This window comes from Atractosteus spatula, chromosome 9, assembly GCF_055471065.1.
Source record: "Atractosteus spatula isolate fAtrSpa1 chromosome 9, fAtrSpa1.hap1, whole genome shotgun sequence".
NCBI lineage: Eukaryota > Metazoa > Chordata > Actinopteri > Semionotiformes > Lepisosteidae > Atractosteus > Atractosteus spatula.
Window position 1 is genome coordinate 12126306 of NC_142714.1, and position 18780 is coordinate 12145085.

The 18780-nt window shown below is 37.4% G+C and overlaps 1 protein-coding gene across 27 annotated transcripts in view; it reads right to left on the minus strand.

Annotated features, from left to right (window-relative positions):
- The window catches only part of evla (Enah/Vasp-like a), a 79698-nt gene extending 61225 nt beyond the window's left edge, over positions 1-18473 (minus strand). For 7 of the 27 annotated variants that reach the window (XM_088925279.1, XM_088925278.1, XM_088925274.1 and 4 more), the window contains exons 1-2: positions 2984-3219; positions 2743-2775 (exon numbers count right to left, since the gene is read on the minus strand). In XM_088925279.1, the coding sequence (XP_088781405.1) occupies positions 2743-2775; positions 2984-3006 (56 nt within the window). In that variant the 5' untranslated portion in view covers positions 3007-3219. Of the gene's footprint in view, positions 1-2742; positions 2776-2983; positions 3496-9191; positions 9254-11346; positions 11486-18036 lie in introns of those variants that run through there. The other 20 variants (XM_088925300.1, XM_088925299.1, XM_088925298.1 and 17 more) reach the window with 12 other exon arrangements.
- Positions 18474-18780: the final 307 nt, after the last annotated feature.

The following is an 18780-nucleotide window of genomic DNA, read 5'->3' on the forward strand; positions in this document are numbered from 1 at the left end:
ACAGCGTCACGCCAACAGGTACGAGCCTTCCTCTGTGTCCTCAAGATCAGGTAATTAAAAAGCATGTTGTGGAGATCCAACGGCAATGTGATGCACGTTCTAGTCCGTTTCTTTTCGTCATGTTTATTGTGATATACACAAAACACTTTTGCAAAAGCTAGGGGTTTAGCTGGGTGGAGTCATGCAGTCATTCAGTTTATTTTTCCTCTTTCAGGCTTGATTGAGGTCCTTATCGCAAACATGTACTTCTGTGGAAATTCAGGTCAGGTGGGAACACAGACTAAATTTTGCCATCTGCATTAACAAGAACAAACAATTTTAGAAGAAAAACATAATGTTGTGGTCATCTCTTATTTCACAATGCAAATGGGGGATTAAATTGTATGTGGCAGGGCATTTTAGATGAAGTCAGTGCAACCAAAATTATCTGAGCAAGTGCATCACCCAGGTTTAATCAGGCTTGGAGAAAATGTTGAAATCTGTGCCATTGCTAGAGGCCGGTTTTGAACATTCAAGTCCCTCTGAGTTAAAGAGTTTTAAACAGCGCTGAAGGGTTTCTGTTCCATTGAACTTCTGACTACTGTTTGGGTGTGCCTCTTACCGTACATTTTGTTTAATCTTCTAACGCTAGAAGCCACTTAAGTAGCAAAAACAAATGGAACTCTAAAAGCTGGAGTGATAATTCTCAAAAGGAAAGTAATCCACCATAGCCCTCTAAAGCAAATCTTGAAATTGGATTCACTGATGGCATTCTAGCTTCTCTATTAGCGAGTCTGTCACTGTGCTGTGTGCCTGAAGCAGACATCTGTTTCAAAGAGGAAATATTGGGCCTGATTCATTGCACATTAACACATGAGGTTTCTAACCCTTTCACTCCTGGAATTCCTGAATAAAGAAGGAACATTTTACTTGTATATACTTTCCCCTTTTCTCTCCCTCCAAAAAACATGTCCTTTTAAATATTCTATTAATAAAAAACAACCAGAAAAGCACAGCTGGGAAAAAAAAGCCAAGCTGCCAATTACACACTGAAGGCAAATTCACATTCTCGCATAATGAATGAGGATAAAAAATAAAAGGAAAACCTTCATAAGCCTATGAGTACTTGAAATACTTTTTTAAACCTAATGTAAATAAGGTATTTTGATAATGCCAGGTACACTGAGATCAGGTGTCATCAGAACTGAAATATTATTAAAAAGCTATATATTCAAGTCAAGTTCAAGTCAAGTTTATTTAAGTATAAGTATATTTAAACAGCAAATACCTATAACACCTTGGTACAGTACAAAGAAATCAGTTGAAAGCTCTAATTTTACCATCTTACTTATAGGTGCAGTGCACAGAAGCTGCATGTTTCTTTCTACACACTTATTCTGTCTGAATTCTTTCAATTTTATTGCTATTTCTCTGTGGAATACGAACAGAGGAGCTGCAGAAAAAAAAACCTGAAAAAATAATTTAATCTTCAGAGTGTCTTTCGAAGAAGAGACATGGTCCAGGTGTTAATAAGAGCCAGAGCACAGCCAGCAGAGGAGAAGGGTAGAGACACATGGCAACAGCCCTTCCCCCACTGCGATCCACAGCGCTGTACAGCAGGATTCCGCTTCATTGTGGATCTCATCCTAATCCTTAAAGGGACACACTTCCATTTATGAATGGGGTATTTACATTGAAGCTCAATGTCAGGGTGGTAACAGTACAAAAGTAAGCTACTGCCCACCACACTCCTGCTCTCTCTTTTAGGTGCAGCTCTGCCTGACCAACCTGCTCACACACAGCTTGGTGCAAGAAAAGGGCGAAGGAGAAGGAGGAGAGAGAGAGAGAGATTGGGGAAGACAGAGAGAGTAAAGGCTGCAGACAGCTGTCTCTAAGCTGATCTCTCCACAGGTTTAGAGACGCTTTCCAAGGTCAGGGACTAGAAGCCCTTGAGAGCTGGAGAAAAAGAAACATCCGAGACGGCCAATAATGTCATCTAAATCATCTATCAGTCACTCCCTTGCTGCTTCATGCGGTTGTTGGGGCGGGGGGAGCAGGGGGAGGGGTTGGGTCTAGGAGTAAAAAATCGCAGGCTGATATGAGTTTGAATGAAACGAGTGATGGCATGTTCTGCTGAGAGACATCACATCACAGATCCAAACCAGGAGTGCTTGCAACCCTCAGGTTTCCCCCCCATCCAGAATGCCACCCACGGCCAGGGTTTCTACTTTCTACATTTTAAATAAAACAATGTATCTGGAATTCTGCTACAGGACTATCCCAGTTTAGATTAAGGATTACACAGGATGTGCCAGCAGCAATTTAAACACCATTACATTAACCTAAACATCAGGATTCAAAAACATACAAAGCTCAAGCCTTCCCTCCTTTATTCATATCAATTCACAAAGCCACAGATTATTGTTAAGTGAAGTGTTGTTTCCATTTTCATTGCATCTTACAAAATATGGTCCATTTAAAGCCTTTGATTATTTCTGGCCATGACCATGCTTAGAATATATGCATGTATGACATTTACTCAAATTAATTTATTTGTCACTATTTAAATAAGCAACAGAAGCCTATACAGTCATTTATCTAGACAGTTATTAACCTGCTGTCACAGCCAAGTGTACACAGCTAATCACACAATTCCTTTATGAGAAAAAAAAGCTACAGTGAGCACAGTGCTCTGCAGATGCCTTTGCTGGCTGATATTTGAACTCTGCTAGCCTTTGATGAAAAGCCTGCAAAAATGCTCACCAAAAACATGCAAACTGGGCCGTCTGTCTGCAGCTGCAGAAAAAAAGGCAAAAGGAAAACATAATAATGCAAGAACAGAAAGAGAATAAAAACAATAAAGCTCTACTCTACACACACCACTATCTATGCAGTTAGGTTTGTCTTTTACAGACATTGCAGCACTGCATTGCACATACAACACGGTAAAACACTGCAAAAAAAGAGATCATTTTTCCACATCGAGAAAAAGCAATATTCTTACCCAAATTCATCGAATGAATACATGGTCTGGCAGCTTCTTAAGAAAATAAAGCAATCCTTTGGAAATGAGAAAGCTAATAAAAACAACTGCAGAAGGCTCAGGTTCAGGCTATCAGTGAATGGAGAGGATGCATACTGCACGTTTCTCCCAAATCTCCAGCACGGTGGAATATGGTAATACCGGCCTGCAGTACTCCAGCTTGGCGGAGCAGGCTGTGTTCAGGCAGGCAAAGCAGCAGTGAGAGGAGAGGCAGCCCTGGGACCATGTGACCATGCCAGCCCAGTCCCATTAATGCACTGAATTGTTCATCCACTCAAAAGGATTGAAGAGCTTCAGCAAGGCACAGCACAGCCCAGTCAGCCAGCTCGTAGCTCTTTCAATCCCACTTCTACACACACAGCTCTGCTTGTTATTTTAATTCCACATATGCAGGAGAGGCAGAAGACAAAGGGAGAACTGCAAATGAAGGCTCTCTAATGTTGCACAGACACAATAATCTCCTCCATCCTGCAGATCAGACTGGCAAGAGCAAGGATGGCAGATCCATTGTTGCCTGATAACACTGGCCTTGTGCAGACGTCATGGAAACGCCCACCAAAGTGCCGCCGGCATATATGTAGCACTGTCAAAAGCCAACAGCTGTAATGTTAGTGGATTCATAACATGCTGTTGTCTCTTTATTTCTTAACAGTTAATTTTTATAATAGTAATGGTATCACTTTTTATAATATTTATTTTATTTATTGTTGCTAATGATGTCTTCAGCTCTATTTTTAAAAATCACTTTGAATGACACTGATATCATTTAAAAAATATATTTTAGGTCTCCTAGCAAAAATATGAAACAGGTTCTCATATAACCCACAAAGACACCTAGAGCACCGTTTTCCTCGCTCTAAAGATGACCGTCATGCTGGAAAGTTGTGAAACATGGACTTTTAAATATAACTCACATAGTGATTCTAACAGAGAGGTCTTAGAAAGGTATCTGAAAGACAGTTAGTGCCTGCAGTTTTTGCCTTCCTCTGTATGAATGCCAATTATGTAAGAGGCACCTTTAAGATTTAAATCTCTGTTCAACCTTTGTCCCAGCTAAAAGTAAGAGTTCCTGCAAAAGTGAATCGATGGGCTTAGCTTCCTGTAGTTCAGAGCTCTCTGGAACTGCAAGAAAGGAGACAGAAGTGCTGTATGGTATTTTAAGAGTTACTTAGATAGCAGTGGACTTCTGTATTCTATGTAGTAAAAAATGCTTTCAGGATCACCTTCTTATTCTTCCTAGCAAGGAAAACAGCCTTCTTCCTACTGTAGTCAAGCACACAGGCAACAATAAGCTAAATAAGGGCTACCAAACTTCATTAAAACATAATAAGAGAACTGCTTCATAACACATATGTTACCATGAAGCAACTAGTCATCAACACCTTATTTACAGGGCATTAGTATCAAGTGCATCCATTCCAAACAATAAATGCTTATAAGCAAACTGCAGACTAAAGGCACTACTACATAAATCAGGAGGGAAAAGGAAACACCTTAACCATATCTAATGATGTTGGAGTGGAGAGCAGTGGAGCTGCAAAGGAACATGTGGAGAGAACTTCCATGCTGAAAAAAAGCAAAAACACAACACTGGTTGCAAAAACACACATTCGAAGAATGCTCCACAGCTTAAACTTTGTGTTTGTTGTTTCTTATTTCAGCATGGGTTTAATCTTTACATATAGCCAATGTTGCTTCTTTATCTTTAGGTAGCCTTGTGATTTCAGTAGCCATAAGGTAACATTTAAAGACAATGACCTACCACGTCATACAGTTTTTCTCCGGTGAAAGTGAATAGAGATTGCGACACTTCACCCTCGAGAGCCAATTTAATCAAATCAAAGATGGCCGAAGCCAAATGAGACAGCAGTGAGAAATGTAGGGGGACGGATGGGACTACGGATTCATATTTCTGGACGATCGAATCAACGTGGTAAAGTCAAGATGCCATAGATCTCATATAGGAAATCCAAAAGGAAAAACACCCCCTACACGTCAACATTTGACAAATATTTTAAACTTTTGGCACCATTATCCATTGCACACAGAATAACCTGCCACAGCTAATGTGCCTTGCACTGTAAGTTGGCTTCTTCTGCAATTGGATTCCATCTGGCCGATGCTAACTTAGCTTGATAAGCCGCTTTCCTCCAGCGAGGTCATTGAACCAAAAACCTTTCTCATCTCAGTAAAGGAGCTTCTCAAGGGTTTAGCCAACTGAGCTACACAAATGTATAATTAGTATGTTCAGATCATTGAGGATTCAATTAAACCTTTTGAGAAGTCAAAAAAGTTCATAACAGGTGTGGGTAACTGCATTTAAACCTGAGCACTGGGCCCTTTTGACTTATTTGTTTTGATCGAATTTCACTACTTAAAACTGAAAGAGCAAGAATGCAGTTCACTCTGTTACAAGCTCATTTAAATGAACATCATCAAATGTCTGTTTCACCTCATGGTGATTGCATGTCTGTCTAAGTACAGTATGATTAAAGCATGCATCATGTTGAGGCTACACAAAATTATTTAGCAATGCTTTGGACATTATATCTATTTCATCTGTAAATACGCTATCAGTACTAATAACTGGAGTATTATAAATGTGACAAAATATCAACTGTATTACAACACTCATTTCTTGTATTATTATTTTGAAATATATTTATTGTTGTTAATGCCAAATTCAATGATGTTTATAGACTGTTTATAATCCTTTGCAAGGAATTCCTATTAGATAACCTGTAATCCTTCCACAATACATCATTCTACACAAATTAATGTGTGTTGCAGATCAAATTAATGAATTAAATGCTGATGGAACAAATACATTTAAACAAACAGGCTACTATATGAAATATAATCTAATTTATATTTGGTGGTAATGAGGGGTATCTCACAACGGCCTCTCCCCTGCCACCTGCACTGTCACCATCCTGTTTACAAGGAGGGCCTAAATTTGTACTAGGACTTCTGAGAAGTGAAACCAATCTCAGTATGAATAAGGATTTCGTTTTATTTTTAAAATGCACCCCCTCCTGTTATATAAAGAAATCAGCAGCTGACCCACATTTTCTGTCTGTACTGCTTGCAGATAAATGAATCACTCAGCATATTCCTATCCATCTTTCTACCTTGGAACTTATGACTCACCATGTAAACAGTTTAAAAGCTAGAGCTGCCATTCTGTATTCATAGTTTTGATTTACATTACAATATACTCATTTTGAGGTTTATATACAGTAGGCTTCATAAACAATACACAGAGAGACAGACAGACGTGTCTCACAAGGAACACTTTTCAGGGTTATGGAGTGTTTAAAACAGTGAAACATGAAAAACTGGTATGAATATTTATTTACTCTTACCAATTTCAATCATCTAGATTAATAGATGATGTTCATACATACTGCAGCTCTTTATACCAATTAATGTAATAAATAGATGTATATAATATATACACCTTGCATATTTGTTTATTTCTTGCTCCATATTGTGCATAATTTAAAACTCCCTTCTGGTGTTGTGTGACAGACCAACTTAAGGCACTCCATGTCAAACACATAAGGGATATACAGAAAAGATTTTTTTGCATTTCAGGCAGTGGTGCATGTTTTAAATGTTCTGGGTCTGGTCATTAAAATTTGTTCTTGTGCTATGTTTGCTTTTTATTCATAGCTTGTGACATAAGAAATGACAGTGCAAAAAAAAATGTCCGCATTTTAATACTGTAAGTGCATTACAGTTGGTTACAGGTTTTAATTAAAGTGTCAGCTTTCCTGATATTTAATCTAAAATGGTTCATACCTCTGGGGTAGGATATGAATGCAGAGCATGATGACAGTAATAGCCCCTAGACACAGATTCATGGCAGGCACTCAAGTGCTGTAGAAACCCTGAACCCGGAAAAAAATGGGAACCTTCTTCTCAGTGCAGACCGTCAAAAATGAAGAAATTAAATCTCGAATAATTAAAGCAGAAGAAAAAGAGGACTGAACTACTAAGCAAAATTATTTTTCAGGTTTCTGATTGTTTTTAAAGCTGTAAAGTGAATCTGAAATGCATTCATATACTAATATTTTTTAAAAAATGCAGTTGTAAGTTGAACTGGAAGTGTTTTCATAATTGTGCTGACACACATCACACTGTAGAAAACAATACTATAATTTTTTAAGTTAGTCAGCCTTGTATTAAGGACGTTTTTCCAATGAGACAATATAATTATACAGCTGGAAGTGTGTTAAGAACGAACCCATTATTGCTGCTGTATCTGTACAGTGAATGGATACTTGCACGCATCGGCTTTTAAAGTATCTTCACAGTCTTAATCGTCTGTTGTTGACATGCCAAAGAGAAGCTGTGCTGCAGCTACTACTTATATAAAATTAGAAACATTTTGCACTGCTAACAAAAATAGTAGCACCAGTGTAGGTGGAAATATGCTGGCACAAATCTTTATGGCCTGGAGGACAGCTGTATACATAAAATCCTCAATATGATTCAACACTCTTCCCTCATCATTTTAATCATTATTGCTAAAAAGACCGTGTCCTAATTTTTCATTTATATGTCCATTCATACTTTAATTATAATATATGTACTGTATATATTATTAGGATTATATAAAACACATGTAATGTTTTTTTTTCTGGATGAAGTGGATTAGATTAACTAATCACATAACACTCCCTACACAAAAACAATCTATTTGGCAAAAACTGATAGGAATCTGTATCGACGCATTCAAATAGACATCCCAGTGCAGTTGTTTTAGTGAATGCACTCTCACTCACAATGCATTGGAAAAGGACACTGCAGGCTGTCTAAACATCTAGTACTGCCCTGAGAACCCCTCGTGGGAGCTCTTTTTATCATTACACAGACCTGCGCAGCACAGGCATCTGGAAATGTACAGTAGCTCAATGCAAAGAACTCACAATCCTGCATCTCACTGGCCTGGAGACCAATCCACTGAATAAGCACTGATCTCTCACTTTATCACTGCTGAAAAAGGCGAACAACTTTTTGGACCCTTCTTGTGGAAAAGAAACAGTGCTCATTGGCATCTAAACTAAGAACTCCTTGAAGAGCATGTTTAGGACTTTAATCAAAGGATTTTCATGATGACAGGCTTGATATAGTACTGTGCTTCAGGATTTGGCTATAATAAGTTCAGCAGTTTCTCAAGGTTTAGGTTCTAAAAAGAGCTTTTGTTTTACTATATTAATCTTATCCTTGTAAAAATATATTAAGTGTTGCAGACGTTTTTGGAAGCATATCTATGACCTTATAAGGCTAAAATCCTGTAATCATCAAAACAAGTGTAAAATTAGTGAGGTTTCTCTCTCCTTGCAGCAAAGTTGCAGCAAGGGGACAGTCCACTATGATATTCAGGGTTTTCTAATTATTTGTGTTATAGCTACAGTATATAATACACTTTATATGTATGTATACATCATACAGTAGATACATTTTCTTATGTTGTTCTCAGCAGACATGGGGATTGAACATTTGTAAGACTGTTATGCCAGAGAACACCAGGTTATCCTTTAGGGCTGTGAACACATTTTGTGGTTACAGGTGTTTTTCTCTTCAGTTAAAGAGATCAGCTGCTCAGCTGTGTTGTACATTTTGTCAGAGGTAATTTTGATTATGTTGATTTTATTCTTTTTCAAAGTGAATTTGCTAAAATATTACAGCTTTTATTTAAGATTTAATCTGTTCTCGTTTATATTCATACAGTATGCAGTATATGTTCATATTGAATTGCAGTGTAAAACAAAATATTGAACGTTTATTTTTGTGAAACATACAACACAGAAACATTTTTTTCCTATTGAGTCTCACTCACTTTGAGCATTATAAAAAGATATACAAGACGACTTGTAAACAGCAAATTACAACACTAACAATTCAACAGTCTCTTATTAATACAAAATGTTTTTTATTGTGTAAATGTAATTCATTTTTGTGAAATCATGTTTTTATTTTATGAACAGGTTCAACAGAGCATCTGCAAAGCAACTAGTACCGTTTTATTCCACACTGAAAAATAGAAAGAAAATATCATAGTGTTAATCCTTTATATACTGTTTACTTCTTTACACTTCTTTGTAAAGCTATATAAAAGCAGATGATAAACAATACAGAAGAACAGTAGAACAGATTGTACCTACAATGCTGTAAATACAGGCTCTGTATTCTGTATTCTCTGTATTCTCTGTACAGAAATTTCTGCAAGAACAAGAGCATAATATAAATAATGTAATAAGTCTAGGGTAAGGATAGAGAAAGAGGTAATAATTATAAAACAAGAAAAGCAACTCAATATGAATACCAGTTCCTGACATTACATTTATAAAAGTTACCAATTCTACACACCCTGTAGCCAGAGAATACCAAGCACATCATAGTTTTGTTTAGTTCAATGGCATAATAGTAATAAAGTAATAACCAGTGGCAAAAGGTGAAAAAGACAAATATTTATTTACAATAAATTACAAACAACATTCATTACCGCTATGTACATGTATTTACAAATCTCTGAATATTAGAGCCCTGTCTTCCACTGATGAAGAAAATAGATCTCACCCTGTAACTGAGTAACAGATACTATAAAGGGGGAGAAAAGGGGGAACCTGTGTCTTATCAAATAAAACACTCAGGACTGAATATCTCATTAAGCAGATGCTAAACAAATTGTAACTTATTTTAAATAATGCATCACTAACAAAAGGCAAAATCTTTCTAGCCTGGTGAACATCACAAATAGGAAACTCTTATTTCCATAATTATAAGTCAATATGTCCCCTGCTTAAAACAAAAAGTCAGTCTTCTTAGTGCTTAGATAACCTAGAAGTTCTGTAGTCCCAGGCTATGAAGGACGATACTCCAATTGAACTAAATGCTTCTACTCTCACTTCTGCTCTTTTCTCTCCTACCATGTTTCTGTGTTTTTTATCCTGTCTTCTTTATTGATCCCCTAAGGCTGACTTAAATATTCAACCACAATTTGTTTAGTTTAGTTTAACAATTACTACAATTGATTGGCCATCCGGATCTTTGGCCATTGTGGCTGCCTCAATGACACAATAAAATAAGGACACAGTTCCACAAATACTCCCCAAAGATGCCCATTGTTTTAACAGAAATTTAAATATCTGGATAACCCCTACATGTACAGTATAACAATAAGAATACACAATATACCTATGAACATCAAACACATCACTTACGCACATTCTTAAATACAGTATTTATGGCCAGATATCTAAAGCCCATATCAAACACATCTGCATATACAGTACACTGTCTAAGGGTGTACCAACACATGTTAGTCTAAAGCCTGAAAAAAAGTTCTATTTCCTCTCATACGTCTTTGTCTTGTTATTAAAATTTAGGGCTCTGTACCCACCTGCTTCACAGTTCCTCCTCAGTATGTGGTGCACCATTATAGAGCATTACTGTAACACTCAGCACTGGCAAAAAGCATACAGTACCAATAATACAGAGGAAGAGGTACACAGTTTAATTATAAAAAGAGGATTTTTAGCTATATGGATGAAAGCCAAGCAGAGCCCAAGATGTAAGATTCAGCAAGCAGTGGGACAGTCTATTGTATTAACTCCTTTTATTTGTGTGAAAGCATACAAAGTAAGATATTGTTTCTGAGGTTCAGTATGAAGTGATCGAACATATCAACAAGCAAAAAAAACCCCGTAAATGAATACTGGCTGGATAACTTTGGATAGTACAAAATATAAACAAACCACAATAAAAATAAAGTCTAAAAGTCCAATGGAAACCACTGCAGACATGTAGGATGACCTTAATCTCCTGCTTTTTACAGAAGCATCTTTCTCCCCAGCCACACACAGCTGTAATAACTACAATACAGTCTGGCCAGTCTGCCTAATGCCTTCCATTCATCACTATTAAAGCATTAATCTCACTGCACTGTAATAACAGCAATAAAGGGAAACTCTTCACTTTGTGTGTATGTATCAAACTGGCAAGGCTGTAATGCAGGTCACGCTCAATCCAAATCAGTAAATGGCAAATAAAAGTCCTAAGTGTGTTAGATCAATAGGAAAAAAACAATCATATTTATTCAGAACCATGGAATATATTAATTTAGCATGTTAGAAGACTTTACACAAGAACTAAGCTAGCATTAAAGACAAACTTTATCAAACTGATTCTACTGACAGAACCTGCCCCTCAACACTGAAGTATTTATCATGATATGCTGAATTCATCACACTGTCCATCTCCTATGAGAGGTTTTATTTTAAATATAAATTAGGTGGTTTTGTGGTTGCACTTACTTAATGTAAAATGACTCCCATTTCTATCTGCAAAGTGCACCCGTGCGTTTCATCAGTAGCTCATGCCCAGTGGCACAGAGACTCAAGCTGAGACCACTGCCACTCAGTCCCACCTCTGAGAGGCTGGACCAGAACACAGCTGTGGAAGCAACAGAGAAGGAGAGCTCAGAGCTGGGAAGTGCTTGGACCAATGTGCCATGACTGATAACTACTGTTTCAGAGGTACTAAGGTATAAAGGTTTGGTTTTGAACAATAACTGCAACTTACCTTTTGAAACCAAATAATCTGATCAGGCAAACCCATGGTTTTCTCGGGATTAAACAGAGCAGATTCACAAAGGAAAGAGGAACTCAGATAAACGGGACTAGGCAGACTAGAGCTGTAATTGCAAAGGGATAGTCTACACTATTCCACAGCAAAGCATCAGCAGGACTTCATAACAGCAATTTCATAACAGTGAGGAATCCCCCACAGGTTTCCTGAATCCCCTGTATTTAGGATAATCCCCAGATAACAGCATGTAGGCTCTTAATCAAAATGCTAGGACTCCTATTGTAAATTGCAATAAGTTAGTCCCACAACCTCTTGCTATTGACAACTACACTAAGGCAGAACCATGCCATGTGAGTAACAGTGCTGCAGGCAAACTTCACCTTTGGTTATGAAGGTCTGTATTATGCCTCCCACTGATATTTGGAAGGGTGTAACATTAGTTATACATCTATAATACCTTAATTGTGTTGTAAGATGTACTTACTGTAATTGTTCAGCTGTTAATCTAGCTATAGTAAGTAATCTCTGCACTCTTTATATCATTACAAACCCTGAACTATTGACAAGTGTTCTGTACTTTAATTAACTGATCCACATGTTTAAAATAGCTAATCTTTTTTTGTTCAGTGGAGCCTTCAGAATAAATATGGTAAAAGAATTGGTTTTATCTTACTGGGGCTAATGACTTGGGAGAATAATAAAGTCTGATTTGAGCTGGTTGGAGCCAAGCCAAATATTTTACCAAGACTGCCAGTTTGAATTATAAACTCATCCTTCCTAAACTACAGTATATTGCCTATGGAACCTGAAGCATTGGATGAAACCTGGCAATTACATAAGGAAGCAGGAAAAATGTGGAATTTGGGAGTTTTGCATTAGTTTGTTAAAAGTACTGTATTCTTTTTTACTATTGCTTCTACAGATTCAAAAAGGCTGAGTACATAAATGTAATCTAATCTACAGTACATAAAGACTTGACTGAAGGGGGAGAAAAAAGTTTTATCTGTTCACTAGAAACCTGTTAGGAATGTTCACTGTTCTGCTTGTTCTGTTTTTACTGTTACTGACCGACTCCTTTAACACTTCATTTGTGTTCTGTTTCCATCAAAATATTCTATAAACCATCTTTTATAAGTTTACATTTTAGGCGACGTACAGTAACCCGAGTAAGCATGTTTTACTGTGGGAACCCAGACAAAAGTTTTCAGGTCTAATCATTGCATGGGGACATTCCATATCCCCAGCTGAACACTATTTTTGTGGAAGTTAAATTAAGTTTTTCAATTTGGCTTCCCAAATGCCCCTTGACTTCATATGACCTACTCCGATACCATTTAGACTCTGGTGCACCTTAACATTTTGAACAGGTCACTGCAATTAAAAGAGATTTGAACAGCAATTATACTTTAATTGTTCAACTGACAACTAAGCAACAATTCTAAGTTTGAGCAAGTAGCTGCATCAGCATGTGTATACTGCAAAGAAACAGGTAAAGGTTTATTCCCTGCTGAAAGCAAAATGGTTTGGCTGTGGAGCCTTCTTCAGGTGTGGCTCCATAGCCGAAATGTTGTGTCTCTTTCCTTTTCCTTTCAGCATGGAATAAACCTTTACATGTTCCTTTGCAACTCTATAAGTTTCAGTTCTATTCCCAAGGTGCTTGAGGATTTAATATGAATACTTCCTTACTGACAGTTTTGTGAGTTTTGTCTATAGCCATGCTGGAACCAACAGTGTGCATCAGTTGTCATCCAAGTACCTTTCATTTCCATTAGTCAACATAATGAATTAATCATAGGTTTTTAGTAAAAAATGTTTTCGATGGGATAGAAATAAGCATGAGTAAGAACTAACTTAATGGCAGCAGATAAAAACTTTAGAAAAAATTTTAACAATTAGCATAAAGATAATTTGCACTTCAGAAATAAAAAAATCTTATTTTCCAGTCCTCTGTAAAATGTTTTTTTAAATGCTTTGTTGAAGAAATTTCCTTTTACCTTCTGGTTAACTCACAACTGAGGATGGTTTACACAGCTAGGGAGAGATGCACATCTATTTATACTTGTGGTAAAAAATCAAATAGCTCTTTTGCTTGCTCTGTTCCATTGAGAGAAGGTTGAGCCTTTCATAACATGATAGCAAGCCGTCAATACTTATCCATCTAACATTTTTTTACAGAAATATAATCCAGTTTAAAAGCTTCCATTTTTTAGTTACCAAAACAGCTTTTTAATATATTTTGTACAAGAATTCAGCAGCAGAGACAAAAATAAAAGAAACCATAAAAATGTGTTAAATGAAAGGATAAGAAAAAGCTCACATAATCAATGAGCATCAGTCCTGTGGGTAACCGATTTTTTTCTTTAGAGATGAAGGTGATGGGAACCTCCTGGAGAGTTTTCATGCTAAAAAGGCATCCATCTAATCATTCCTAATACATTTATTCCATTTTACAAAAAAACAACATTACGTTTCCAAAACTACAATGTCCTTGTTGTTCCAGAAACCCTTCTTAAATGTTTCCACTGAGACAGAGTCTCCCAAGTCAGAAATGTTCAAAGTCCCTTTCTTAGAACTACCCGTAACAGATAACCTTTTACTTATCTCAAACAACAGGCTTTCTAGGCCCATTAAGAGTCATTAGAGGTCAGCCAAGAACCTACAGTAGTAATATGTTGTAACTATCCTTATAAAGCAGGTAGCTAGAAAAACAAACAGATTTTTTTAGATGAGGCACTGTTTTGCACATCATTAACAATTCTTGTAGTAATGTCCAGCCTGTAGTAATGTGTGGTTACAATATGGTGGTATGACTTAGCAAATGCAAAACATCAATGTAAAATATTAATAACGCACTAAAGTCACTAGTGACTGAACTGAAACTATTTTCAGTCGATTATTGCTAAAGACCGTTCTTCACATGTGTAAGCGGTTTTTCCTCTGCAGACACTTCCTTAAGATTTGAAGAATCTGAGGGAAATACAAAACTGGACAAGCAGGCATGTCTAGACAAAAAAAACTGACCCTCATCCCCAGCTCTAGTCCTAATAGCAATCAGTAATTGCAGCATAAGCTTAATGCAAATATACTGTGCACAAGTCCCCTTTAAATGTTTCGGGATGTAAAATGATATCGCTTTCCTCTTGGCAGGAAAAAATACCATGTGTTTTCAAACCACTGTAAAATTATTTGGTATGCAGAAGCTAGTTTTCCTTTTGTATAGCCAAAAGTGGCCATAAACCTGATTCTAATTTTACAGTATGCAATATGTTCCTAAACTTAAGAAAGACAATTGTTTTGTTTTGCAAATAGACTGTCCTGCTACCAAAGTCATTTAGCCTCAACTTTGCAAATTAAAGGTGAGTACTGTAGACAGACATACATTGAATTTGAGGTTGAAAATAGAATTTTGTGTCCTGCCATATAGACTGTAACATTAAGCAAAGAAACCAGTGAGCATCCCAGTGATAGACTGAATATGGCATCACATCACTGACATTTGAAAATGTCATTTTGAAGTAGCTCTTTTTAAACAGCCTAGTCAAAACATTAAGGGAAGTCTCATGAGAATGTTATGTAAAGCTCATTACATGGTGTAAGCTTAAATCTTCCTAGAAATGCACACATATTTATAAAATGGGCATTGAGGGATCTTATATATTAAAAGATACAGAATCAAGCAAAGTGATTTCGGTAGTAAAGTTAAATACCTTGGTACCATTGTGGCACGCAAGCTGAGAGAGATTGTTAAAGGGGAACTGCAATGCTATTTTTATGTTTCGGGGTCAGAAAGAATGTGCATTGATGAGTGCATTTAAAATCACAATGAAAGTAAAATGTACACATTTTACATAACAAATGTCCAATTTACATAAAAAATAGACAAAATGTCCAGGTATGCACAGTGCCATATTCTGCAATTCAAAACGAGGCAACACAATGTCTGGTGAAGTGAAGTGATTGTAAACAAGCAGGGTTGTGAATACATCTCTTTTAATACAATAGAAATATTGCACTTAACTTTAAGATGGTTTTGCCAACAAATACTACTTACTTGTTACTCTACATTCAGACCACTTTGGAACATTCCTGCGGTGAAATGTCTGCTGCACAGCCTGTATTTTTTCGCTTGTACATCACATTACATTAGACACTACAGTGACTAGTGGGCAGGAAGGGCCATTTCACACCGCAATTTGCAAGAACTCTTGCTCTCAACCGTGGTGGGAGTAGGGCTTTGCAACAACAGTGAAGATCATGCAGTACTTTCACAAAGTTCACAGTTTTGTGCTTAATTTGGAATTGTAAAATTTTGCAATACAGTCAAATGATTTATTTTGTTACTGAAAATTAGTAACATGTCTGAGAAATTGGGACTGCAGTTCCCCTTTAAAACACTATGATGTACATTTTAGAACACAATGGTACACCAATAGACTCTCTGAGCTTTAGTGAAAAAAGACCTTTGACCGGAATCATACTTTCAGATATAAAACACAGCAGTTAGGAACTGACAATATATGTAGCTGTACTGAATAATACTTTGCTTCACCTGCCTGGTATACTTAAGAAAGATTCTAATGCTGTTATTCATGATGTTGTGTCTTGCACACAGCAGTCTTGAGATAGTTCTCAGCTAATCAGACTCCCTCTATCCTATATTCCATTCTGGTCTCACTGGTGTAAATCAAGAGTGCCTCTATAGTGATGTGCATATGGAAACTGTGCTGTGTCAATGGTATGTGAAAAGTTCCATAACATGTATAAACTGTGGTTATGTTTGACTACATAATCTCAGAGAGGTATGTTACACAGAAATGTCTGGATGATTTGTGCAGTAAGAGAATATTACTGCTCTAATTAAAATTATTTCTAAAATGGTTATTAAAGAATGCCTGTGTAACAACGACAGTTGGCTCTCACGTCATTTGTGACAATTAGATGTATATCACAATGATACACTGATGCAAAGAGGAGAAGGAAACCAGTTTGAGGTTACATCTGCCAACAGTCATGGCTTTGAGGTGGACCTCCTTTGAACATTTATCTCAGGGCAGCCCAATTCTGGTTCTGGTGACCCAGAGCTTCTTGTTTTTCACTGGTTGCTATGCTGTCATTTGCTTTATTGAACTAATAAAGTGGTTAATTTTACCTTTCTAATTGCTTTGTACTACTAAGAATGGTATCTATTTATAAATAAAATAAAACCTATGACATTTCTAAAACGAAAAATAATTCAAGAAGGTATAACTAGTAAAATTGTACTTAACTGAACGGGGAAGTCCCGATTCTTCCACTTTAAACTCACTTCTTATTCGTAAAGTTAAAATTCGCATCGTTTATTATTTGCTATATTTAGCTTCAACTGACATTATGGCTTTAGCCCCAGGAGCCAGGAAAGTGTGTCATCGGAGGCAGCCGGGGACAGTGAAGGGGAGAAAGAGCCGTGGTGACGCGGCCTCGCCGGTGGAGGTGGTGTGCCTCACACAGACCTTCATTCTCCAGGAGTCTCAAAAAACCTTCAGCACAGAGCTAAGCCGCCAGCGCCTGGGCGGTGAGAGCTCTCTTGTTCATTACACATGGCCATATCTTAAAAACGCACTGACAAGGCTAGTGAAGCAGTAAATCTCCATTTCTGAATTTAAAGTTTCTGTTTAGTAAATTCGGTAAAAGTGACAGTCATCATAATCTGACAAAAGGGCTCGTCGTTTACACAATACTTTTCTTGCAGTTAAAGACAAACTGCAGTTCACATGCATTTTTATCGTTATTTCATTACTAGTGCTATCCTAAAGTGAAGCATGAGATGGTTTCAGAATCGAATCGGCTGTAAAAGATCATTTTTTTTGAGAGCACTTGATTCATGCTTTACGGGCTTAGAAATAAATGTGTAGTCTCGTTTCCATGACAACAAAGTCCGTCTCTTCCCAGCAGACCACTCGCTCAATGACACCACAAAACGCCTCTTGTGTTTTTATTTGTTCCGATTCCAATAGCACAGCACTCTTCGCAAGAGAGGAGCAGCGACAATGTGCTTCAGCAGAGAGTATGAGAGGTCTAAACTGAAACGTTTACGCTAGCGCTCAAAACAGAGAATGCTAATTTTCCCCACTGGTAACTTAAAAATATATTATTCAATTGACAAAAATATCCCATTTTGTAGTAGCCCCACCTTCGAATTTGTAACTTACACAAAACGAGTCATCTCAGCATATTCTGCTGAACCCCCTAACCTCTGTTCAAAACCACCACCTTGACAGACACGCAGCAATGAGCCACTCTGTGGTCAAATCAAAAACCGGTCACAGTTTGTTCAATCGTTTCTCACAGACGGTAATGAAACTGTCCTGAAAATAATCAACTCTTCTGAAAGATTAAAGTAGAACATTTCATTCGCCGATTAATCATGTGTCGCTTACCCCTTACCTCATTTTCGTCTTTCCTTTCGAAAGAAGGAGTAAGCGCTATGCAGTCTGTTTTTTTCTCTCAATCTCCGAAGGGCAGGCTCGAAGTAAACAAGGTTGACACTGACAGTTAATAGATTTATGTATTACTGTAATAACACGAGTATGGATACTATCCCGGTGCTAATTATTAAGTCTGTCAGGGAATGCAGTGTTGTCAATCTTGCGGATGCTGTTGAGCATAAAAACGCTACATACGAGGATCCCAATATTTTTCTCGATTTGCTCTTTAACCCGTTTGCATTCCACTTTCTCTCTCGCTGCTTCCGAGTCTTCTTAATTCCATGATCGAGAGATGCTGTCCGTCGCCTTTCTGAAAACGCAGATCTCTGCAGTTGACAGTTGCCCGAGAGTTGCCATCTTCCACCTTCCTCTCCTCCCCACAGTGTTAAAGAGACGGGTACGAATTTTACACAAAGCCAGGAGAGCTCTGCTGCCCACTGCTGACACTCAGGCGCTTCGTTCTCTAAGCCCTGGTGAAAAAATAACACCAGTGAAGCCACGCTTCTTACTTCGCTCTGCTGGGGCCTCTCTGTCGTGCTATTTAAAAGCTCCGACCGTGAGCTGAGATTTTCTTAAATTGTATCTGTGTTACGAATAACGTCTCCTGTTTCATTTCCACCCTTAGACGGAAATGATAAATCTTGTCTAAATAAAGTGAAAGAAAGAAAAAAACTCCTGCAAATAAGTGAAATTAAG